The 26,632-nt window shown below is 41.0% G+C and overlaps 1 protein-coding gene across 1 annotated transcript in view; it reads left to right on the forward strand.

The window, feature by feature from the left end:
* The window catches only part of LOC126077961 (aldehyde oxidase), a 96,382-nt gene that overhangs the window by 23,515 nt on the left and 46,235 nt on the right, over nt 1-26,632 (forward strand). Inside the window, exons 5-20 of the mRNA XM_049887766.1 lie at nt 511-637; nt 1,268-1,329; nt 2,750-2,839; nt 3,442-3,522; nt 4,304-4,448; nt 6,462-6,554; nt 7,581-7,732; nt 8,150-8,243; nt 9,557-9,666; nt 10,457-10,641; nt 11,785-11,947; nt 13,558-13,650; nt 20,005-20,174; nt 20,516-20,642; nt 23,321-23,443; nt 24,503-24,599. Coding sequence (XP_049743723.1) covers nt 511-637; nt 1,268-1,329; nt 2,750-2,839; nt 3,442-3,522; nt 4,304-4,448; nt 6,462-6,554; nt 7,581-7,732; nt 8,150-8,243; nt 9,557-9,666; nt 10,457-10,641; nt 11,785-11,947; nt 13,558-13,650; nt 20,005-20,174; nt 20,516-20,642; nt 23,321-23,443; nt 24,503-24,599 — 1,912 coding nt within the window. The remainder of the gene's footprint in view (nt 1-510; nt 638-1,267; nt 1,330-2,749; nt 2,840-3,441; nt 3,523-4,303; nt 4,449-6,461; nt 6,555-7,580; nt 7,733-8,149; nt 8,244-9,556; nt 9,667-10,456; nt 10,642-11,784; nt 11,948-13,557; nt 13,651-20,004; nt 20,175-20,515; nt 20,643-23,320; nt 23,444-24,502; nt 24,600-26,632) is intronic.

The following is a 26,632-nucleotide window of genomic DNA, read 5'->3' on the forward strand; positions in this document are numbered from 1 at the left end:
TTCGGAGCTGCTGCGTGGGTTCAAGCTGCCAACCTTTCCGTTAGGAACTCGAAAAAGATTTTTTGTTTCATTTTTCAGTTTGCATGTAATTTGATACATTTTTCTAAGGACTTCAGGGAGTAGCCTTTATTTCAGTGATTCTTAACCTTGACTGTACATGGAACCACCTGGGGATCTTTAAAAATGCATGTCTGTGCCCTGTCCCCAGAGATTCTAATTCGACTGGTCTGGTGTGCAGTGTGGGCCTTGGAAATTATAAAGCTCCGTAGATGATTCTAAAGGCTGAGAACCACCTTAGATGAGGCACAAAAGCTGGCGAGGCCCAGTTACCATGGCACCTCAACCCAATGAGGGGGAGGCACATGTTATGAGAAGGTTTTCTGGGGCCTCTTCTCAAACTTGAATTGGCCTTACAGATCACCTGGAGATCTTGCAAAAATGCAGGTTCTGATTCAGTAGGCTTGGGAAGAGGCACAAGATTCTGCATTTCTAACCTTTCTGTGCTTCCAGGAAAGGATCGCCAAGTGTCATGGCACCCAGTGTGGATTCTGCACCCCTGGGATGGTGATGTCCATGTACACACTGCTGAGGAACCACCCGGAGCCCTCTCTGGATCAGTTAACTGATGCCCTAAGTGGTAGGTCACATGTGTGTACTTTTATTTTGAAGTAATGACGATGATGATGACAGCAGCCAATATCAGATGCCTGCTATGTGCCATGGAGTCTCTGGGTGGTGCAAACAGTTAACATGCTCAGCTGCTAACCGAAAGATTGGAGGTTCAAGTCCACCCAGAGACACCTTGGAAGAAAGGCCTGGTTATCTCTTTCTAAAAAAAATCAGCCATTGAAAACCCTATGGTGCACAGTTAGGAGCATGAATTGGAGTTGACTCAATGGCAACTGGGTTTTTTTGGCAACTGCTTTTGCCACTATATAATGCCTTTGGTCTTTCTGCCCGGTGAAGCGTAGATCTTGAATGTGACTACAGACCAAGAGTTTTTGGCTTGAAATCATTGTATTCTTTGAGCAGCTGTCATAAGCAGAGGACATAAAAACTGTTCACAGAGAGAAAGTACAAATAGCTGAGTTGCTAGAATCTGTCTCAGACTCTCAACCAAATACCCCAAGTAGCTGGTGGAAAAATCTGAATTTGTAGGTAAGGTAGACTGAAATATCAAGCAGGATGGGATCCCTCTTCCGACCCTACGTTTGGCAGACCGTGCCTCTCTCTAGGTGATTAACAGAGCTGGGTTTTCCTCCTTCAGGTAACCTGTGTCGTTGCACTGGATACAGGCCCATAATAGATGCTTGCAAGTCTTTCTGTAAAGTAAGTAGAAAAAAACTCATTATTGAGTATATTTTCCCCAATGTAACAAAATCATAGGGGTTGTCAAGTCAGTACTGACTCATAGTGAACCTGTGGACAACAGAACAAAACACTGCCTGGTCCTCCCAATTGTTGTTATGCTCAAGCCCATTGTTGCAGCCACTGTGTCAATCCCTCTAACTGATGGTCGTCTTCTTTTTCACTGACCCTCTGCTTTACCAAGCATGATGTCCTTCTCCAGGGACTGAGCCTTCCTGGCAACATGTCCAAAGTATGTGAGATGAAGTCTCACCATCCTCACTTCCAAGGAGCATTCCTGGTTGTACTTCTTGCAAGACAGATTTGTTCCTTCTTTTGGCAGTCCATGGTATATTCAATGTTCTTCTCCAACACCGCAATTCAAAGGCGTCAGTTCTTCATCGGTCTTCCTTATTCATTGTCCCACTTTTGCATGCATATTAGGTGATTGAAGACACCGTGGCTTGGGTCAGGTGCATCTTAGTCTTCAAGGTGACATCTTTGCCTTTCAGCGCTTTAAAGGGATCTCTTGCAGCTGATTTGCCCATTGCAATGCATCTTTTGATTTCTTGACTGCTGCTTCCAAAGTCTTTAAATGCTGTTATTTGATCTTGAGCAGGGTACTTAGCTTCATTTGTAGAACTTGCCCTGGTATTCATATAATAAGTGCCTAAGCACTTTGACCTTGGTCGTGGTCATTGCTTCGTAGGGGTCTTTCCTGACCTGTTCAACTAGTGCTCCGGTCACCCAGTGTGCACACCCGTTGATGGTGTGTGTCTCACTGTGGTGCCTTTGCCTGTTTGCTCTTCTGTCTCTTCACTGGACTGTGGGCTGTTTGACAGCAGAGACTGTGTACTTCCAGGGCCAGTCACCATGCATTAACTGAGTAGCAACTCCGTAGATACTTGCTGAGTGAATGAATGAACAGACATCCTTGAAAATGAGGGGACATAAGATTGCTCTTTGGAAGTTAGACTATGGGATCAGTACATTATGGCTCAGAACAGAACAATGAGAATATGAGTAATACTTGTTAATATCTATTGCTAATGTTTATCTAAAATATTAAATATATTAAATGTTATTAATACCAGCAATTAATAATTGTTAATTTTAATATTTATTATATACAAGGCTCTGTTGTAAAATCTTTACATATTTTAACTTATTTAATAATCTGATTATTCAAAGTTTTTGAGTAATAATTTTGAATTCAGAATTTCTTATCAGCTCTTATGCTTTTATTAGAAGTTGGTTTGGCTATATTTAAGTACAAATGGCTTTCTTTCATGACATCTAACAATATTGATCCTGTATTATGTGTCAAATGGCAGTCACTTATTTAATATTTGCTAGAATCAGCAGTAAATTCTTGGCACTTTTTTTTTTTCCCACCCACTAGACTACTGACTGCTGTCAAAGTAAAGAAAATGGAGTTTGCTGTTTGGATGAAGAAATAAATGAATTGCCAGGATTTGAGGAAGGAAGTAAGGTCAGTGAAATGTAAACTCTTTATAAGGTTTTCTTAGGATATCACCAACAGTCAACTGACTCTTGGGAAGAATAAATGGCTGCCCAAATTGACTAATTTGAGGCATGTCAACATGTCGCCTCTTCTATTCTTACTCTACCTCTATCAAAATAATAGTAATCATCTATCCTAGTAACTTGTCCTTCATTCCAGATATTACTGCTGTTCAAATATAACCATCTGTGGGAGAGAAAGTATGTTGAGCTCTTCTGTGTCTTAGTCTTAAAAAGCCCTTTTCAAGTCCTTTTTAAAGGACCAGCAATAAAGTGGAGTTGTCAGGGAGATGGAAGAGCAGTGGTAGGAGAGGTAGAAATTCCAGAAAATGTTCCTGTTCTCAGCTGTGCTGGGTGCTGCTGCCTGCCTGCCTCCTCTGCTGCCCCCAGACTCCAGAGAAAATGTACAGGGACTTATGTAGGCTTTGGAGGCTCATTGACATTTGCACGGAGCTGCTAGTGACCAGATCTGCATTAGAGCCCTTGACTTAGAGCCAGGGGTGTGGCTAGACAGCTGTGTGGTTGGTTGGCTTATTTATCTATCTGCTTCTGATACTTTCTCTTTTTAAGACATGTCCAAAACTTTTCTCAGAAGAGGCATTTCTGCCATTGGACCCAACCCAGGAACTGATATTTCCTCCTGAGCTAATGGTAAGTAAGGCACCATTGGACTTATCCTAGAGGAATCCATGGTGAAATGTCAGGAAGAATATTTTCTTGTGGATCCTCTTAAAAGCTGATTGGAGAATAGGTAATACTCATCTCTGTCCTTAGTCCGAGGTGTGGGACTGAGGCAGAGGTGGAAGAAAGAGGGTGGAATCACCACAAGGGGACAGTTGACTGTAAAAAGCAACAAATGGTATCCATAAAAAAAAAAGGTCATGAAGTGACATCACAACATTTGTACATGTAGATTTGTTTTCTACTTCCAATTTTGCTGAAGCTTGTTCTTCCATAGAATGATTTGACAGAATAAGTGAAAATAAGTGAATTCTTTTGAGATATGACGATTCCAAAGGGAAATCAATGGGAAGAGTCCCCAAAGGGAATATTTTTTTGCAGTGCTGTTACCCTGGCCTCTGACTCCTAGTAAAGCTCTACTTTTAGGTCAATTTTTTTTCTTAAGATCTTTATTTCCTTTCTTTACTTCTACAGCCGGAGCCCTGGTAGCACAGTGGTTAAGCTCTGGGCTGCTAACCAGAAGGTTGGTGGTTCAAACCCACCAGCTGCTCCACAGGAGAAAAGACCTGGCAATCTGCTCCTGTAAAGATTATAGCCTAGGAAACCCTATGGAGTAGTTCTACTCTGTCCCATAGGGTCGCTATGAGTTGAAAGTGGCTCAATGGCACACAACAACAGCTTCTACAATAATAGAGTAGAACAGATGAAAATGTCACAAAGTGATCTTGGTTCCCTATTGCTTTTTCAATAGATAATAGCTGAGAAACAGCCACAAAGGACCAGGGTTTTTGGTGGAGAGAGAATGACATGGATTTCCCCAGCGACCCTGAAGGAACTTCTGGAAGCTAAAGTCAACTATCCCCAGGCTCCTATTGTGATGGGGAACACCTCTGTGGGTATGTAGGACCCCAGAGTCTTCTATGGGGAAACTGAGGAAGGGGGTCACCTCACATATGGATGTTCTCAGGAAAAGTAGCCTGAAATATCATCTTTAATCCATTAGAAATTTTCGAGGTCAATCAAATAAATCCTTATTTCCCCTCACTGGAGCAGTGCACGTATTTGTCCCCACAAGGGCTGCTTTGTAGCAAATCCGCAGCAACATTTAGAATGAAAGCTCTCCTGCTTTTCCACTTGGGGCTTGATCTTAGGCCTGTATTTGATATTGCTCTTTGTTTCTTTTCTGTGGTGTCTCAGTAGGTATTAGAAGTTTTTCTTAAACCGCAGTTTCAGGGTCTGCCTGTTGTATCCAGTATAGGCTCAGTTTGACTGCCTACTTCTTTGAGGAGCACCCTGGATCCTCCCAAAGAGAATTTTGACTATCCCACATGGCCCAGGGTTGAAGGCTGATGATTCCAAAGTGTCTTTCAAGCTTAATGAAAATCCATCCAGCGATTCTGTGTGTTTGTGTGTGTATGAGAAATTTGGCAATAACCAGATCAGTAGAACATAAATGTTATATATTTAAAAACATCAGTTTGAAGCACAATTTCCAAATTAAAAGGGCAGTAAGGTAAGAGAATGAAAAGACACGGCACAGACTGAGAGAAAATATTTGCAAACCACATGTCTGATAAAGTACTTGTGTCCAAGATATATAATGAACTCTTAAAACTCAACAATAAGAAAACAAGCCAATTTTAAAATGGGCAAAAGATCTGAACTGACATCTCACCAAAAGAGATACACAGATGGCAAATAAGCACATAAGAAGATGCTTGATATCATATGTCATTAGAGAATTACAAATTAAAACAATAATGAGGTACCAGTGCTGTTGCTGTATGCCGTCGAGTCGATTCCATCTCATAGTGACCCTGTAGTAGACCGCCCCATAGGGTTTCCTAGTCTGTTATCTTTACAGGAGCAGATTGCCAGGTCTTTTCTTCTGCAGAGCCACTGGTAGATTCAAACCACTGACCTTTGGTTAACAGGCGAGTGCTTAACCATTGTGCCACCAGGGCTCCTTGAGATACCCCTAGACACCTATTAAATGACTGAAGTCCAAAACCCTGACAGCACCAAATGTTGGCAAGGATATGAAGCAACAGAAGCTCTTATTCATTACTGATGGGAATGTAAAACAGTACAGCCATGTTGGAAGACAGTCTGGCCGTTTCCTACCAAGCTAAACATGGGCTTACCATACAATCCAGCAGTTTCATTCCTAGGTATGAAAACTTACATCCACACAAAACCTGCACACAAATGTTTATAGCAACTTTTTTCATAATTGCCAAAAACTGGAAGCAACCAAGATGTTATTCAATAGGTAGATGAATAAACAAACTGTGGTACATCCATACAATGGAGTATTATTCAGCGATGAAAAGAAATAAGCTATCAAGCTACCAAAAGACATGGAGGAACCTTAAATGCATATTGCTAAGTGAAAGAAGCCAGTCTGAAAGCGCTACATGCTGTATAATTCCAACTATATGACGTTCTGGAAAAGGCAAAACTATAGGGATAGTTAAAAAAAAAAAAAATCAATGGTTGCCAGGGTTTCAGTGAGGTAAGAAAGGGGTAAATAGGTGGAGCACAGGGCATTTTAAGGGTAGTGAAACTACTTTGTATGATACAATAATGACATGCATTTGTCAAAACCCATAGGATTGTGTAAGGCGAAGAGTGTAATGTAAACTATGGGCCTTAGTTAATAGTAACAGTATCAGTGTTAATTCATCAGTTATAACAAATGTACTACATAAATGCAAGATGTTAATCAGCCAAGAAACAGTATGCAGAGGAAGAGGGAGTATATGGGAACTCTCCATTTTTGTGCAATTTTTCTATAAACCTAAAACCACTCTAAAAAATACAGTCCATTGAATTTTTTTTTTTTTTAAGACAGTAACCCTCTTTATCCTAGCCTTCTTCTTCTTTTCTTTTTTTTCCTAATCCTTTAGGACCTGAAGTGAAATTTAAAGGCATCTTTCACCCAGTTATTCTTTTTCCTGGTAGCATTGCAGAACTGAGTGTTGTAAAACATGCAGATAATGGTGAGTTCTTAAGGTCACTGTTTTCTTCGTTAAAATGTACTAATCAATTTATTTCCCTTGTCCAGCTAACAAGTGGAAAAAGAATCATTCCTAATTGTAATATATAGAGAGATTCTCTTCTTGTAAGAATTATAACATTCTGGAAGCAGGTCCGAGGGAGAATTCTCTATCGTTATACCAGATACTACTTGCCTGAACAGTCAGATTTCTACTGAAGAATGTTTTGTGGCCGCAGTGTCAGAGAAATGTATCAATTATTGAATGAAGAGTACTGTGCTAGGTGCTAGATGAATGGAACACATTCTTTGCTCTTCAGAAACATAGTAAGGAAAGCAAGTTTATATAACAAGCAATTTACGGACTGAGTTTTTCCATTTGCAAGGGAAATTGTTTTAATGGCAATGAGAAGCAATGTAAATGTGGGTTTGAAGTGTAAGGTCTACAGTCTAATTCTTTTTTTGAGAATATACACAGCAAAACATATACGAATTTAACCATTTCTACATGTACCATTTAGTGATATTCTCTGAGTTGTGCAACCATTCTCACCCTCCTTTTCTGAGTTGTTCCTCCCCCATTAACAAAAACTCACTGTCCCCTAAGGTTCCTAAGGATTCTTTCGAGTTGCTGTTGTCAGTTTGATCCCATATAGTTGTCAGTTTGATCCCATATAGATAGTAGAGTCTAATTCTTTACTATGCCATAAAACAGCTGTAAGAAATTAGGCAAGTGGCCTAACTGAATCTCAGTTTCATCCTATGTGAAATGGGGCTATTAATAACTTGCGGGCTTGTTAGGATTCAAGGAGATTCTATAAAGCATTCAGCATAGTGCTTGACACAGTGGGTGCTCCAAGAATTTAGCCTCCATCAGCTCCGTCAGCTCCATCAGCTCCATCAGCTCCATCAGCACCAATAAGCAGGGCAGCATGGTATCCAGTATAAAGATTCCATGTTTGCAGCATTGATCTAACCGACATTTCCAGGTCAGTAGTGATCGCATTGTGTTACTTGCAAATCATTTCAGGGCTGACCGTAGGTGCTGGCCTCAGCCTGGCCCAGGTGAAGGAAATCCTGTCTGATGTGGTCCAGAAGCTTCCAGAGGAGAAGACGCAGACGTTCCAGGCTCTCTTGAAGCATTTGGGAACTCTGGCTGGGTCACAGATCAGGAACATGGCTGTATGTATTTGGTGACAGTAAACCCTCTGGTAGGTGTCCCTTGGGTGACTGTTCCAGGTGAATTGTGACATTGTCATTCTTTTGGAATGGACAAAAAGAATAGTATCCTAAAGCCTTGCTTAATACTTACGTTAGCACTTATATTTTGCTAATTGCATTGTTATTGCTGTCATCAGGTGCCATCGAGTCAATTTTCGACTCATAGTGACCCCATGTGACAGAGTAGAACTGCCCCATAGGGCTCCCTAGGCTGTAATCCTTACGGGAGCAGATGGCCAGGTATTTTCTCCTGTGGAGCCACTGGTGGGTTTGAACCCCTGACCTTTCAGTTAGCAGCTGAGCACTTAGCCATTTTGCTGCCAGGGCTCCGTGGTAATTAAATTACTGGAGTGAAAATGATTCATTATTTTTAAAAAGACTTTAGGAGGCCACATCATGAGCAGACATCTAGATTCCGATCTGAATCCCCTCCTGGCCGTGGGCAATTGTACCCTCAACTTGCTATCAAAAGGTAAGTGGCAACTCCTATTTGGGAATTACTAAGACTGCTCTTCCTACCGCTTTTCCTCTCTGTGGTAGGAGGAAGTCCAATTTTGAAAATGACTCTTCAAAATATTAATAATTCTCTCTGACTTTCTGCATGCAGGTAAAGCTGGTCAGTCTGGTCCTAATTCCGCACATTCCTAATCTCTTCATGTCTTTCTTTTATGACCTTGTGTTAGATATTTTTCTATGCTGGCTGCCATCCGTTGAACATGCTTATGTCGGTTAGTGTCTAGATGTGACCTAAGTAGTGGAGAGAGCTATTCACTATCAACAACTATTGGGCCCTTTTGTTCAAGACATTCTCTAGATAGCGTTCTGACTCCCATACCAAGCTGTGGGCTCCACTTAACTTATGGTTCAATGGAAGCCTGTAGGTTTTTTTTTGTTCTGTTGAACAATGGCTGAATTTCATTCTGTATTTATTTATTTGACTTCATTGTTTTTCGAAACAAAGTTTAGGACTTTTAATTTATCTTATTCCAACTTGTTCAGACATTGTTAGGAAGTTCTAATTAGTCTTTCTTAATTTTTTTTCCCATTTAAAAATACGGCCTAGTTTTCTGTGACCCGCATTGTTAAATACCCACTCCTCACGTTATCTAAATCACAAAATTATCTTAGGCAGGAGGATTTGCATGAAGAGTTTCTAATGTAAGTAACATTCCTTAAAAAGTTCATGCCTTGAGAACCAGGTTTTGTGATGTGATCATAGACATTAAAATCTTACCTTTCATCCCAAAGTACATTTTATTATAGCTTTAAGCTATTCTTCCCCTAATATATTGATTAAAGAACCAAAGTTCTTTAGGTGCTGCAAGAAAGTATAAACAAATAAGATGGTGTCTCACTAGTATACAAACTCATTAAAGGCAATTTGTTTATTTGCTTTTGTGTCCCTGGTACCTAGAAGGGTTCCTGGCTATAAACAATAAATGTTTGTTGAATGACTTGATCAATGTATCAAAAGAGATATTAATACCTGCCCTCTAATTAGAAAGCTCAAAGTGAACTATACTGTTCAGGAAGGGAATTGCTAAGGCCCTGTTCTACGTGAAATTCCGGGCTACTCTCCTAGATGTTTTTTTATTTATAAGCAAGGAAGGAAAAAACGAGATAGGGCCTAGACTAGAAAAAACATTGGAAGATACCATTGTAGGGTACTTCTCCCATACAATCAGTTTCCTGAGGTATGTGGTAGAATTATTTTCTAGGTGTGGGGAGTTTGATTTTTTAAATAGACAGAATGGATCCCAGGGAAAGCATGATTTCTCTCTGCAGACGGAGAACGGCAGATTCCTTTAAATGAGCAATTTCTCAGAAAGTGCTCTGAAGCTGATCTTAAGCCTAAAGAAATCCTGATCTCTGTGAATATCCCCTACTCGAGGAAGGTGAGAACGTCCTTCTTTCAATTTCCTGGTTTACCTGTTTACTCTAAAGGGTGTTCATGTTTACAGGGAAGATAAAAGCCCAACTTCAGGAAATGGTACAAGATCATTATTTTAAGAGGAGTTGTGAATAGTTAGGAAACTCTGGTGGCATAGTGGTTAAGTGCTACGGCTGTTAACCAAAGGGTTGGCAGTTCAAATCCACCAGGCGCTCCTTGGAAACTCTATGGAGCAGTTCTACTCTGTTCTCTAGGGTCGCTATGAGTCGGAATCGACTCAACGGCACTGGGTTTGGTTTGGTGAATAGTTACCTGTTACTAGAATTATGCCTTCCCTATTATTTCTAGAATCAAGAGATTATCTCTACCATTCTCTCTCTGCCTCTCTCTTTCCCTTAATCTCTGTGCCCCTCACTCTAAGGTTACTTTCTAAGAGATTTTTTAAAATGTCTCATAAATCCTTTCCCTAATATCTCTGCCTATATCCTGAGGTTTGAAATAAGGCTAAAAAGCAAACCAACAAAAACAAAAAATATTTGCAATAGAACAGAGTAGAAAGAACAGGGGATTTGCAGTCAGACAATGCAGGGTTGAATCCTGATTTCGAGACCTACTATGACTTTGAACTGTTGATGTGATCACTCTGAACCTGAGGTCCCTCATCTATAAATGGGAATGATCAGGCTGCCGTGGAGGGTATGAGGATCACCAGCTGAGGCCACATGCATAAGCTGCCTAGTGCATAGTTGGTCCTCAGCGTGTTTCTCTATGTGGCACTTAACTTTGAATTTCAGTGGGAATTTGTGTCCGCCTTCCGCCAAGCTCAGCGGCGACAGAATGCGCTAGCGATAGTCAATTCGGGAATGAGAGTCTTTTTTGGAGGAGGGGACGGCATCATTAGAGAGTTATCCATCTCCTATGGCGGCGTTAGTCCCACCACCATCTGTGCAAAGAATGCCTGCCAGAAACTCATCGGAAGGTACGGCATCATGTCCTTAGACACCAAGTAACGGACCAGCTCTTTTGTGGTGAGATGTAACTAGAAGAAGAAAAATGCTTAGTTCTTTTCTATTTAATGGCACAGATTTCCAATAAGATTTCATGATTATGTATGATTTTATTTCCATATGTCTTGATTTCGGTGAACTGTGAAGCAGACATTGTATAGTATGTGTGTGTGGGAGAGAAAAAGAAATAACAGCTTCTCCCAATAAAATGATGGTTTACTATAATGAAATATAGATCATGTGAACTTGTTCTATAATAAATGGCTAAATACACTGGCTTAACTCATGTGTTATACCTATAGGTAATATTGATAGCGAATACTTTTGAGCATTTACTAGGGATCAGATACCCTTTCCAGAGAAGTAATTTTGAGTAGTGGTATAAACTTGAGCCAGAGTGTAAACTTAAGCCACACTGCCTGGGTCCTAATCTCAACTGGACCTCTGTTAACTATGAGATCTCAGTCAGCTTACGGCACCTCAGTTTCTTCATCTGTCACACAGGGATAATCATATCTACCCCATGGGCAGTTGGGAGAATTAAATGAGTGAATACACATAAGGTATTTAAGACAGAACCTGGTATGCAGTAATGGTGCAGGTAAGGTAATGTAAGGGTCGGTTTCTCCTGGGCTGAGGACTTTACATGGCTGTCATTTCTTTCTCATGACCATTCAGCATGGAAGGTTCTAGTGTTATTCACCTCTTACAGATGAGGAAGTGATGAGGCCCGGACCAGATACCTTGAGAGTCCTGGAGCCCAGATTTGGACTCAGGTTGCCTGGCTCCAGAACTTGTACTCTTATTTCCTGCATTAAACTATGGCTCTTTGCCTTACAAAGGAGCCCTGGTGGTGCACTGGTGAAGCGTTCGGCTGCTAACCAGAAGGTCGGAGGTTCGGCCTTTCGGTCACTCCAAGGGAGAAAGATGTGGTAGTCAGCTTCCATAAAGATTTACAGCCTTGGAAACCCTACGGGGCAGTTCTACTCCATCCTGTAGGGTCTCTGTGATTCGGAATTGATTCAACAGCAGCAGGGATTTGCCTCACACATTAGCTGAACCTGTGGAATGGTGAGTTCTGTGAGGCTAGGAGATTTCTCTGTTGACTCTCACAGGCCCTGGAACGAAGAGATGCTGGATGCAGCTTGCAGGCTGATTCTGGATGAAGTCTCCCTCCCAGGCTCAGCACCGGGTGGGAAGGTGGAATTCAAGCGAACTCTCATCATCAGCTTCCTCTTTAAATTTTACTTGGAAGTGTCACAGATCTTGAAGAGGCTGGTAAATGGAACTGACCATGAATTCATGTATTAGCTTTCCCAGTGCTGAGGGCCATAGTGACACCCAAAGTGGAGACAACAACCCTTGCCAAGTATCTACAGAATGTCAAACACAAGAAGGAAGAAACATAGGCTTGCTGGGCATACATCAGACTGTTGATAGGGTGGAGCTCCTGGGGAGAATTGCAGGGAGAGCTCAGAATTGCGTGGATTTTAACACCACTCGGTGTGTTTTTGACCTGTTTTTCTAGTGAATGTGCAGAAAACTTGTTAACGACTTGAACACATTTTCCCTCAGTAAAGCATTTCCTCCACTTGTTGAGGCTTACCTATATGCTTTTGACTTTCTTCTCTAGTTTCAGCTTCATTTCTCTCACCTCTAATATGATGACGGCCACTCCACACAGTTATTACAAAATGAGTCATTGTAGAAAAGGGCTTAATACGGTTCCTAGCACTTCAGAGGGGCATTCTCTTGCCTGGTCTCCCTTTTGACAAACAAGTAGAGTTATAAGATTGTTGGCTAGGGAGGTACATACTAACAGAATTTCTCTAAATAATTTGGAAATTGAGCCATATTGCCCTCATTAACCCCATGCTGCAACCAGCTGACTAGACTAGAAGCCAAGAACACCCTTCATGTGGTAAAGAAATTAGTATCATCACTTTAAATAAGAGATACAAAGTTCTCTCTTATCATTGCTCTTGAAAGTATCTTCTCATTATAGATGAGATCAACTAAGAACCAAAAGGGTTGTATCAAATTTTTGAGAATGGAAGCTGGAAAACATGTATTAGTCCACTTGCCACCAGGTAATCAAATGAGAAAAAGAAAAAGCCAATTGTAAGCTTGCCCAATTAATAGCAAGCTGATAGAATTTCTTGGTAAATTAGTGATATAATTTAAAGCTCCCACTTGAAGTTGTATACATTCAACTTCCTCTCTTTAAAAGTAATAGCCTTTGTTGACTTTAATTTTCTCTTAAAATTTTTTAAATTATAAAAAATGGTCCTTAGGTGTATCGTTCAAAGTCTTGTATAAAGACCCAAATGAGCTACTTCCTACAGGCCTGAGAGGTGTTCTTCCTGGGGACCTGGACTGCTTCCTTCTGTGGGGCAGGGGCAGGATGTGGCCTCTGCATGTTTCTTTCTACCTGGTTGGCCAGGTGGTGCAGAGGAGAGTTGTACGCTCATTTGCAATGGTGTCCTCTTGCTCTGATATTTTCTTGGTTTAAGTATTCTCTTCCTTTCCATTCTATTTACTTTGCTTCTATCTTCCTATATTATTGGTTTGTAAATCCTCAGACCATTTGGGAAAGTATGTGAGAAGATCATAAGACACATGGAGATGTTAGAAGTCAGTGATATACTACTATCTTCATTTGGCTTTTCGCAATAAGTATGTACATTCCCTTCAGAGTATATGTCCTTGAGGCCAGGGAGTTCCTTGTATCCCGAAAGTGCTGAATATGGCGAGTACTTCATATGGCTCGACTTGACCAGTAGACATGCTTGCTGAGAATCACGTGATCCTCCCTTCTAAAGTCATTCTAAAAAAAAAAAAAGTCATTCTAGCACATTTTAAATATCTACGACCGTTCTACTTTACAGGACCCTGTTCACTATCCTAGCCTTGCAGACAAGTATGAAAGTGCTTTAGAAGATCTTCACTCCAAACATCACTGGAGTATATCCAAGTACCAGGTTAGTGGCATTTTTTTTTTTTAATTCCAAGGGCCTGGACAGTAGCTCCTTCACCTGAACAATTCCACTTATCTCTCAAGCTTTATAGACCCAAGCTTCCCTCTGGTGAACTCAAAGCCTCCAGTAGTGTTAATTAAAACTTCAAAATCATTAAGAATTGAGATTAAAAACAAATAAATGCAATGATCATTTTAAAGAAAAATGTCTATTTTGATCTTGAAGGTTGTGTATTTTGTCCTGTGACCTTGTGCCACCGACATGAATGAGCCGGCTAGCTTGCCACACGCTTTTCTTTCTTGGCATTGTGGAGTCGGGTCACAACCAAGGCCACATTCCTGTCAGAGCTGGAGGGCTGCTTTGATTTCATTTCCAGAGAAACAGGAAAAGGCAGTCCCTGTAAGCTGGTAAAAATGCAGTAATGATTTTTTAAAAATTAAGCTGAGGATTTGTTTTTTTTTGAATGTGGAGATACTTTGTCTCCCCAGCCCCTGTTCTCTGTGATTTTTCTGTGAGGTACATCTTAGAGTTGAATCAAATATAGCACCTAAGAGCTGTTTGAGCTCTCCTAATGAAGGCTGAATGTTAGAACAAAATTCCTCATAACTTAGAAATGGAATTTTCTTCCATAACATTTGAAAAATATCATCTGAAGTCATCCTGTTGATACACTGGATAAGATTCAGTATGTTTTTCCTTGAAATCATTATTTAAAAAAAACTTGACCTTGAAAGTTTTATCAAGTCAAAAACATGAAGTGGCTTTTTAAAGCATCTGTGCATTGAATCTGTTGTTGGATTTTGTTATAAAAGCTTGAAGTATGTTGTAATGAACATCAAAGTTGGTGTATATGCCTTGAGATTTTAAGTTCAGTACATTCAAAAATTGAAATATGCAAAACTCCATTGAAAGTGATCATTTTGGGAAAGTTGAAAACCGCTTTCCTTATCTTTTGTGGTGTCTAAAATATGGCAGCTGCAACTGTCTGCACATAAGTATCCAACCAAGTAAATATCACTTTGACAATGAATAGATTTTAGAAGGGAACAACAGTGGCAACAAATTGTTGGGCATTCAAACCATCACAAAGCAAATTGATAATCTAGTGCTTAGCTCATTTTTCACATAATTATCTTGAAAGGAGTTTAAGTTATTATAGTTGCAAGACAAAGTTTTGGAAGCAGTATCTCTCCCACACAGACAGCTTTCATTTTTTATCTGTTTTCTGTGTGTGTGTGTGTGTGTGTGTGTGTGTGGTTTTCAACATCAGCACTCATGATGATTGTTTTTCCCCCACATCAGTGCATTTGCTTTGAAGCATTTTGACGCAGGTTCAAGAAATCACTGGTTTGAGGAAACAACATTCTTTCTTCTATAGGATCTTTAGCCACATACAGAGCAAAAGAAAGCAATCAAGTACAACTTCTTTCACCAGCAGATTTAACAGAGTGACTGCAAAAAGAAAGTGTTGTATCTTCAGTTAAAATAACCAATTTTATATTTGACTACAGAATATGACAGATAAATTTTGGAAAGTTTTCTCAGTCTTTTAGCAGGCCTCACACAGCAAGGTTTTGCAAGACTTTTTTCAATGCTATGTTGTTTTTTTTTTTTTTCATTTTCTACTGTTAAAACTGGTATGTCATAGAGAACTCCCACAGTCGTTAACAGATGTCTGCAGATTTGTCTCCTTCATGTCTAAGCTTAGGAATTACCCAGAATTTTACTTTTCAGGAAGGGAACAACCTTTTACGGTTGTAAAAAAAGATGTGAGTCTTTTTTCACACAAATGTTGTTCAAGTTGAGAGGCCAGCTTATCACTTTGGGGGATATTTTTCAGAGGAAGCGGATCCCTACCATCTATAGCATAAAAGACCATATAATCTCTATAGTGGCTTGAATGGTGACCCTCACCCCCCTAAAAAAAAAAAGAAGGTATGTCCTAGTCCCAACCCCCGGTATCTGCGAATGTGTACTCATTTGGAAATAGGATCTTTGCAAATGTAATTAAGCTGTGGATCTCGGGATGAGATCATCCTGATTTTAGAGTGTAAGAGGAAGGAGAGAGAGACTTGAAACAGACAGAGACATGAGGGAGAGGGCCTTGTGAAGACGACGGCAGGGATTGGAGTTATGCTGACACAAACCAAGGAATACCTGAAACCATCAGAAGCTGGAAGAGGCAAGGAAGGATTCTCCCCTAGTGCCTTCAGAGGGCATATGGCCCTGCCTATACTTTTATTTCAAACTCCTGGCCTCCAGAACTATGAGAGAGTAAATTTATGTTGCTTAAACCACCACGTTTGTGGTAATTTGTTACAGCAGTTCTAGGAAACTATTATAATCTGCAGCTCAGCTTCTCAAGGAAGAAGAAGATAACTACTGAGAGCATTTGATTATGAGGACAGCAATGAGCTATGTCAATGGAACTGGTGTGCGTTGGGGCTGCTTCAAACCCCTGCTCATGCCTGAACCCTGATATGTAGAATTTTCTCTCATTTTCCTATACACCCATGGCCTAATGTCCGTCTTTATTAAATGGTGGCTGGGTCAAGTTCTAAATTATTTTTCTTGGTATTCTTCTGGTTTTGGTAGCTTATGAAGTCAAAGTAAACTCAACAACAACCAAAAAAAAAAAAAAGCTTAGTCAATACTCTCTTTTTTTTGCACTGTATTGTAGTGACTATAAAATTGAAGTTTATATTTAAGTGAAACATGTGGATATTAGAACAGTAAATGCTTAGAAGTGGAGAGCCTTAACTGACTGCAGTTAAGGAGGAGGGAGAGAGAGTATACAGTAGGGATATATGGAAGTATGCAGTAGTATACGCCTTATAACAAGGTAACTGTGGAAATCACCCTACTGTTTGCATATAATCTCAGCCCACATTTGGTTGACATTTTACTTTGTGTCACTTACACTATGAAGATTAGTTTTTTTTTCTTTTTTTCATTTTCCAAATAATAATAATGCTGAACATGTTTTCAAATTACACATGCCACCCTTCCCTCCTCCTGATATTCCAGGCCTTCCTCTAGCTAAGGGAATCTCTGATCTATCTCAAGCTGGAGGTTTGTTTATTTAGTTTATTATTATTTGTTTTAGTTCCTCAAATAGTTTGGCAATGAATAAGGACCACTATTCTCAATTTCCCTGAGCAGCAGAGGGCATCGGAGAACTGTATTTTTCACAGCTGTTGTCACTTAAAGCTCTCCATCATAACCATGGCTCTTCTCCACTCATGGCCTTTGATAAATTAAATCCAGTGTCCAGAAGGAGAAAGAAAGCAACGCCTCTGCGTGAAAAGAAAATGTGCTAGTGGATCAGTAGGACCCCAGACTGCCTGAACCTTTCCCTGTGATTCCACAGAGCAGCGGCCTTGGGGCATTTTTATTAGACCGGGAATGACTTTGAAACTTGAAAATCTGCAGCTGTGATCAAACTGAGATCCATTTTAGGTGGATTCAAATGCCTCATTTATTGTCAGTATGTCCTGATCATGACTTTTCAGACTGCACGTTCTGGTACTCAGATACAAAAGCCTTTAGCTTTTCTTTGCTCAGATGCCTTACATTACACTAATTTGGAAATAGGCTGGTGTCTTAGTTATCTAAAAACAAAACAAACAAACAAACCTGTTGCTGTCAAGTCGATTCCGACTCATAGTCATAGCGACCCTAAATGGCAGAGTAGAACTGCCCCACAGAGTTTCCGAGGAGCACCTGGTAGATTCGAACTGCTGACCTTTTGGTTAGCAGCTGTAGGACTTAACCACTAGGCCACCAGGGTTTCCCTTAGTTACCTAGTGCTGTTTTAACAGAAATACCACAAGGGGATGGCTTTAACAGAGTTTATTCTCTCTCAGTCTAGTAGGTTCCAAGTCCAAATTTAGGGGTCAGCTCCAGGGGAAGGCTTTCTCTCTCTGTCGGCTCTGGAGGAAGGTCCTTGTTGTAAATCTTCCCTTGGACTAGGAGTTTCTCCATGTAGGTACCCTAGGTCTAAAGGATGCACTCTGCTCCTGGGGCTGCTTCTTAGTGGTATGAGGTTTCCCCACTCTCTGCTGGCTTCCCTTTCCTTTTATCTCTTGTAAGATAAAAGGTGGTGCAGACCACACCCCAGGGAAACTCCCTTTACATTGGATCAGGGATGTGACCTTAGTAAGGGTGTTACAGTCCCACCTTAATCCTCTTTAACATAATCTAATCTTGCTTCATTAACCACAAGCAGAGATTAGGATTTATAACACGTAGAAAAATTATATCAATCACAGAATGGAGGATAGCCACACAATACTGGAATCATTGCCTAACCAAGTTGACACATGTTTTGGGGGGACACAATTCAATCCATGACAGTTGGCTTCTTTTTTTTTTTTTTTCACCTCTCAGTATAGGTTAACTAGATTTCTCTTCCTCCTACTGAATTATGTAACCCAGTTCTGCGAAGTTGGTCTCAAGGAAGGAGTCTCTGCCCAATCCAGGACTAAGGAGTGACACAGTGAACTGCAGTGAGGGGCAGCAGATGGGGCAGGATAGGGAGGCTTCCATAGCTTTCTCTGGACCTTCCATCATGCATTCCAGCATGCATGGGACCTCCCAGTTATCCATCCCCTCATGCATCTATCTGGTATTAGCTCTATGGCCAACCTGACTATATGCCTCTCAACTCGCAGTCTTCCAGAGAAGGCCAGTGAGATTCTGGCCTCAGCCCTAGCAGCAAACACAATGTTGATTGAGTTGTGGACAGGGTTGCCCATCAATGCTTAGCAGGCAGCCCCTTAGTCAGAGTTCCGGGCCCCATAGCTGCTGCTCTCTCCTTTTAGAGAGTATCCATGTGTCTGCTTGGCTGGCAATTTCCCTGGAGTTTCTACCTCCCATATTCCCATTACCAGCACCCTTGGCAGTACAGCCTACACCCTGGTCTCTGAGCTTTGCCTACATTATGTCTCTTAACTCCACCTCCTTCTTTCTTCATACCTCCAATAATTCGTCTCCAAATATCCACTGTATTAGTTTTCATGGGCTGCTGTAACTAGATATCACAGTCTGGGTGGCTTTTAAGAACAGGAATTTATTGTCTCAAGGTTATGGAGGCTGGGAGCCTGAGATCAGGGTGTTGGCCATGTTGATTCTTCCTGAACCTTGAGGGAGAATGTGTTCCATGCCTCTCTCCTAGCTTCTGGTAACCCCAGGCATTCCGTAGCTTGTAGCTACAGCGTAACTCCATTGTTTCGTGGTCATATGTCATATGTCTTTCTGTGTCTCTTTTCCTCTTTTATGGGCACCATTCAGATACAACCTCTCATATGAACTCATACTGGGAACCCTGGTGGCATAGTGGTTAAGAGCTACGGCTGTTAATGAAGAGGTTGGCAGTTTGAATCCCCCAGGCACTCCTTGGAAACCCTATGGGGCAGTTCTACTCTGATCTGTAGGGTTGCTATGAGTGGGAATTGACTCGAGAGCAATGGGTATGACCTCATATTAACTGATTACATCTTCAAAGACCCTGTTTACAAACCAGGTCACATTCACAGGTACCAGAGGTTAGGATTTCAGCATATCTTTTGCGGGGACACAATTCATTTCATAGCACCCAGCCAGCTAAGAAAGCTAACCAATTCCCATATTTGAAATACAGAAGGTGACAGTATGTTTCTTCTTCTCTACTATAGTTAATGGAACATATTTGCTTCAGAATCAGACCTTTCTCTAAGAAAGGGAAACACTAGTGACTCATTGCTCAAATTATACCTACTTTTGGCGTCATTCCTCACCAGTGTCGTCTAAAATATGAATCTTACCAATTACCTCTTAGACGTCCTCACGCAATATAGGGGGGAAAAAAAAGAAAAGCTCTTTTGGTTGGAGGCATACCCTCAATATTTCCTGTAAACATAGTCACAATATCATCATACTCTTTTGAAAATGTGTATGTGTCATGCCTAGATACAAACAGGGAAACAATTTCGATAATTATGTCCTCTTGCCTTAATTATCAAAATTGTTTTCCTGTTTGCCTTAGCAAGACAAGATAATTTTACATTAATAGGAAGAGAAATTGATATTTGTTTACTTATGCAAATGAAATTTTCATAAGAGATGTTTGTGACCTATATTCAGAAATGTAGAGAAAAATAACAGTATGTATAGGGTGGCTATACATCTTGGTTTGCTTGGGATCTCAGTTTAGGCTTGTTGTCCTGGTGTTATTATTAATAGTGAATTTTTCATTCTCAGAAATGTTCTGGTTTGGGGTAAATTATATAGCTACCCTCTCACGGGACGTGTATAACATGATTACTTCCATTTTCTATATGGAATATAAAAATGATATGTTGGCTATTTATTAAATAGAATGTGGACCCAAGACAACTTCCTCAAGACCCAGTCGGCCATCCCATCATGCATCTGTCTGGTATTAAGCATGCCACGGGTGAAGCCATCTACTGCGACGACATGCCCGCTGTGGACCAGGAACTGTTCTTAACTTTTGTAACAAGTTCAAGAGCTCACGCTAAGATTCTGTAAGTGGTAAAGTATTTACTCTGTAGGGGTGAATGACTGCCTTTTCATTTAACTCTTGAGTCACACTGTTGGCAAAAGGTGCCCATCTCTTGATTCCCTCTACTAAAAAATGCCGACTACAGGTGAAATGGTATTGAAATGTAGGATTGACTAATTCGTATCTCCATATGATAACCTCATTGTCCCAGGAATTTTTCCCAGTTGTCTGGCAGAGAACTATTGCAGCAGTTCCTTGACATATCTTACCTTGCTCACATCTTATTCTCCAAATAACTACATTTTCAACGGCCTTTAGGCTGTGTGGTTGCTTTGAGGAACCCAACTGTGTGTTCTTACCTAGGTCTATTGATCTATCAGAAGCACTCAGCTTGCCAGGTGTGGTAGACATCGTGACTGCGGAGCACCTTCAAGGCGTAAACTCCTTCTGCCTTTCCACTGAACCTGAGATGCTTCTGGCAACAGATGAAGTACTTCATTTTTGTTTTTAAAAATAATTTCCTCAGTTAATCGTACTTCATATTTTCTTAAAGGTTGCATCTAGTGTTGGCATATCATAAAGGATTCTAATATTCTTTGAATGTTTATTATATGACACTATATTCTAGTATTGAATGAATTAAAATATATTCATTTTCAACATAAGTACAGAAGTTGCTAGCTATATTTAAAAAAACCTTTGGTGTTTTATATTTTCTGGTAGTAAGATACTATGCTTCTAACAAGTATGAAAAATAAATGAAAAACGAATAATGATAACTTTTATTTGCAAATCCCTCCCCAAAGAATCTCTTGCCATTACCCCAGTTTTGGTGTGTCCAGAGTTTGAGCCCAAGTTCAAGTATCTTTACCATGAAGCTTTTCCTTATCCTTTAATCCAGAAATTCTCTTTCCTGCCTCTGAGCTCACTTTGACTCATTCATTCATACTGTCATTTATTCAACAGGCATTTTTTAAAAATGAGTACCTATTATAGCAGGCCACTATATGTAAATAGATGTGGTCCCTGCCCTCGTGGAGCTTACAGTCTAGAGGAGAAGACAAAGTGGTTGCTGATACACGTTCTACCTTGCATTAAGCTTATTTTTTTCTATGTCTCATATACTCCTCCCACCTAGTAAACTTCCTTGAGTGAGGGTCTATGTCTGATTCATCTGTAGCCCACACACTGCTTCCCATGTCACAGGGTAAAGGAGTAGAGAATCAGTGACAGCACTGTTGCCATATGAAAGTTTCAATGTTTGAAAACATTTGGCTACTGTGTCTTAAGACAAGGACAACAAGGGCAGTGTTCAGCAGGTTTTCTGCATAACTCAGACTTCTCAGTTCAGTGTTTAGCTTCATAGTTTGAAACAGTTCCTGCCTCTGGCTCTCACTAGCAAACTTAGTTGATAAAATTGAAAATTTGTTGCCCAAAAGTTTTAACTCAAGGTTGAAACTCCCCTGAAGCAGGACTGTGTGGCCCTGACAGAAGACAATGAAAGTTACGTCCTTTCCGTAAATGTTAACTGAACAAGTAAAGATGCCCAGGACTCCACAATCGTGCTTGCTTTCCGCAGTGTGCCATGGATTATGATTGTCTCAGGGGCTTATGCCACATCAATGTGACAAATCACAGTGGCAGAACCTCGCGACATTGTAAACTATTGCCTTTGTTGGCTTAATTCTTATAACATTTGTGTATAGCACTTTGTGCCTTTTAAAAATCTTTTCATTACAGAAAATTTAAATATACACAAAGATAGAATAGTATCATGAACCCCCATAGATCCATCACCTAGCTTTAGCAGTGACCATCTTGCCATTCTTGTTTCATTTATCTTCCCACACCTCACACACCCAGCAAACACACTTCCTTGTGCTAGAGTTAACTTTTTTAATACCATTTTTTTCTGATTATAAAACTGCTATGTGCTCATGTTGAAAAGTACATAAGAGGTTGAAGAAGATTTAAAAAAATGACTGATTAAGTTTGAACTGTGATCATGGTATAAGGTAGGAGAGAAAACTAAACAGTGTGGTGCCATCTGCTGGTCTAGACTGTTTTACCTTTCTCTACCCTTTTTACCCTTGATCTAGGGACATGGGTGGCTCAGTGGCAGAATTCTCACCTTCCATGCAGGAGACCTGGGTTCATTCCCAGCCCATGCATTTCATGCACGGCCACTACCTGTCTGTCAGTGGAGGCTTCCATGTTGCTATGATGCTGAACAGATTTCAGCAGAGCTTCCAGACTAAGACAGTCTGCAAAGAAAGACCTAGTAATTGGCTTCTAAAAATCAGCCAGTTTAAACCCTGTTGATCACAACTCTCTAACGTGTAATCCATCATTAGGATAGTGCAGCCTTTTATTTTGTTGTGCAAGGGGTCACTGAGTCAGGTGCCGACTTGACACTTGACGGCAGCTAACGAGAACAACCCTTGGTCTTTTTCCCCATCTGACTTTCTACCCTGGTCCCTGTGGGAATTCCTTAGGTACCTACTCCCCTCCAGGTGAAGTGATGCTGACTGCCAGCCCCTCTCCCCCAGGAAAGTTCTCTGTACATGGTTATGTCATGGCTAGTACAGCTTCATGTCTCTTCACAAAAACCTGTGCTCTGCCCCAGTTTGTGATGAGAGTCATGCTCACCAGCAGCACTGTGTTATCACGCAAAAGCTCCCTTCCACAAGACACGCCCACTCTCTCTCCCTCCTCTGCAATTGAGATGGGCTGTGACATCCTGGTCCTCCCTGTCTGTGAAGGAACACTGAGTGCTGCCTCTCTAAGAGCAGCCCTGGTCAGTGGTGTGGTGGCCACAGGTGAAGCTGTGTGGCAGGCTGCCCTAAAACAGCTGGCCCTTGAGCAGCCCCATCAGCTTGGCCTGGAGCCTGAGTCTGCTGTCTTGAAGTGGCATCACCCTTGCCCCTTTTCAGCCATCATTGTCAATGACACAGCTCAAAGATCTGAGCCTCCTGCAGTGCCCAGGGTCAGCAGGCCACCTCTGACAAATGCACTTGCCCTACCAAGGCCTTTGTTAGCTGAGCCACTGCGGTTATAGTTATATACAGACAGGAAGGTGTCATTTACTGTGTGTCTAGCTCTGTGCTAGGAAGGAGGAAGAAAATGAATCTAAGGAGAGGACCTGGTGCCTGCCCTCCTGTGTTGTAGGTATCTTGTGTGGGTCAGCTTGTCTGCGCTGTGGTTGCGGATTCCGAGGTCCAGGCAAAGCGAGCCGCTAAGCAAGTGAACATTGTCTATGAAGATTTGGAGCCAGTGATCCTAACAATCGAGGTAATGAGTTCCATGGTGGTGCCAATTCCGGGGCCAGAAGAACAGATAGCAGTGGTATATTGATTAAAATGCTTTGGCTCTAATAACAGGACAATCTGACTCAAAGTGGCTTCCAAACGATAGGGGCTTTATTGGCCTCAAACTGTGTTTGTGTCGGTAACGTTACCAAAGACCTGGTTTCCTTCTGCCTCGCCTCTCTGCCACAGATGGCAGCCAGTCGCTGTGAGCATTCCTTGTTCACGTCCAACGAGCAGGAGAAAACACTGCTGTTCCAACATTCCCAGCAGGAGTCCTGAGACTCTGCCTAATTAGGCCACTTAGGTCACATGTCCACCTCTGAATTAATGACTGGCCAGAGGAATAGAGCAGGTGTTGGTTACTGCTGGGAGGTCAGATTTTTTATGAAGTCTTGGGCTGTGTGGGGGAGTGGTAGACACTAAATGGAAATCTAGTCACTGTTTGAAAGGGGAAGGTAAGACGAATACTTGATGGGCAACCAACAATGTCCAGGACAGGTGGACACGTCCTGTAACTCTCTGTTTACTACTTCCTACTCCCAGAGTATCTCAGTATTCTCTATGAAGCAAATATTGGAGACAATATTTTTACCTTCTTTAATGCATATCTTAAATGAGTATAATGTCTTCCAGTGTCTTGTTGACTGAAACCAAATGGAAAATTGCATTTCCTATCCTGTTTTCTAGAAGGGAGTTAGAAACATGCAAAGATTATCAGATTCATCACCATGAAATATGGCAGGGTATTTTTCTGCATGAATTTCATCAGTCCTTATAACTTACCATGTAAATTTGTTAGAGTGAAAATTGGGAAAGCAGCGTAAGTAGATGAGATTCAGGTTTTTTTTCTGGGCACACTCTGTGTTTTGGACTTAAATGGGACGTGTGCATTTGCTCCTTGGGGAGTCTCTCTGAAGCTGGGTCTGAGCTCAGCTCGGTGTCAGGCCGGAAGTGCATGGGATTCCAGGGTAGGAGGGGAAATGCTGTCCCAGCTCAGGAGGTCTCTTGCCCCAGCTGCCTCACTTTTCAATTCTCTTTCTAGGAAGCTATACAACATAACTCCTTTTTCGAGCCAGAAAGGAAACTGGAATATGGAAATGTTGATGAAGCATTTAAAGTGGTCGATCAAATTCTTGAAGGTAAAACTATGTGAACCGAGAATGGGACAGGAAGCAACCCTGTAAACCTTCTAAGCATGTCTGGTTTAATGCCATCTTTCTCTTCTAGAAATAATCTAGCAGCCTGACAGGGTAGCAGAGTAGGGGGGTGGTGTTTGTTCCTCAGGAACAGGCATCTTATTAACAAAAGTGTTTTCCAGTGTGCGTGAGGAGGGCCATGGAGAAGCAAAGTGAGAGGTTGAGGCCTTGCCCATGGCAGCCCCAGGCACTGGCCACCTGTCCCGTCCAGACCCTGGTTGTGACAGGTGAAGTCTCCTGCCTCTCTCTCTCACACACACATCTGTATTTCCTGCTGTGCAACTACTCTGCAAGGGGGGTGTGTTATTATCCCAATCTTTCAGATTGGGAGACTGAGGCTCAGAGTGATTAAGGAGCATGACCAAGGTCATACAACAGCTACTAGGCTGGTAGTCGAATTGATAGCCTTTTAGGATTTCCAGAGCCCATGTTTCTTTCTCTGATTCCTCCCTCTCTCATTTCTTTTCTTTCTTCCTCCCTCCCTCCCTTCCTTCCAGATGTTTTTGCTTTATGTATATATACATAAAATTAAATGTGCCTCTTAGAAAACAGTTGATTATAGCTTTCCAATAAAACTTTTTTTTTGAAATTACTTTAAACATGGAGAAGAGTTGCAGAAATACAAAAACTCCCAATTACCCTTCACTCAGATTCCCCAGTTAACATTATACTTGCTTTATCATTCTCTCTCTCTACATATTTGTATGTATATATATACATACACACACATATATACGTATGCTTTTTTTTCCTGACGCATTTGAGAGTCAATTGTAGACATGATACCTCTTTACCCCTAAGGACTTCAATGTTTATTTTCTAAGAACAAGGACATTCTCCTACATTAACATATAGTTATCAAAATCAGACCATTAACGTTGACCTAGTGCTATTATCTAATCTACAGATCTATTTCAAGTTTTGCCAGTTGTCTCAATAATGTTCTTTACATAAAAAATATATTATTTATCATGGTCAGGATCACACAGCCTGCCTTTTTCTTCATGACCTTGACTTTTTTGAAGAACACAGGCCAGTTATTTTGTAGAATGCCCCTCAGTTTGAGTTTGTTTGATGTTTTCTCATGATTAAATTCAAAGCCCATTAGTGAACAGAACTAGGAAACGCACATATCTGTATTTCTATATCTGCTATATAAACCCAAACCAAACCAGTTACCAACAAGTTGATTCCAACACATAGCAGCTCCATGTGTGTTAGAGTAGAACTGTGCCCCAGACGGTTTTCAATGGCTGATATTCGGAAGTAGATCACCAGACCTTTCTTCTGAGGTGTCTTTAGGTGAATTTGAACTGCCAGCCTTTCAGTTAGTAGCCCAGCGCTTAACCATCTGTGCCACCTAGGGACACACACACACACATATATGTATAAAACCAGGAATTCATACTGATACCTTCAATTCCAGTCCATCATTACGGGGTTCATTCTAGGTTTTCCCCTTTCCGTTTTTGTAATTCTCTTTAAATTGATTTTTTAGAATTAAAAAAAGTTCATGTATAGTAAAAGTCACTCTTTTTGATTTGTACTTCTATGAGTTTTGGCAAATTCAGAGAGTTGGATAATGTCTTAGTTATTTAGTGCTGCTATAACAGAAATACCACAAGTAGATGGCTTTAATAAAGAGAAATTTATTTTCTCAGGAGGCTAGAAGTCCAAATTCAGGGCACCAGCTCTAGTGGAAGGATTTCCCTCTCTGTTGGCTTTGGAGGAAGGTTCTTTTCTGTTTTCAGCTTCTATTCCACGGTGACTGTGGTGATCTTCATGTGGCATGGCACCTCTCTTCCCCATCTCTTCTTCCTTGCTTAATCTGCTCTTTTATATCTCAAAAAAGATTGATTGACTTACCAAAGATATAAAAGACCTATACAAAGAAAACTACAAAGTACTACTACAAGAAACTAAAAAGGACCTACTTAGGTGGAAAAACATACCTTGCTCATGGATAGGAAGACTTA

Source organism: Elephas maximus, chromosome 6, assembly GCF_024166365.1.
Source record: "Elephas maximus indicus isolate mEleMax1 chromosome 6, mEleMax1 primary haplotype, whole genome shotgun sequence".
Classification (NCBI taxonomy): Eukaryota; Metazoa; Chordata; class Mammalia; order Proboscidea; family Elephantidae; genus Elephas; species Elephas maximus.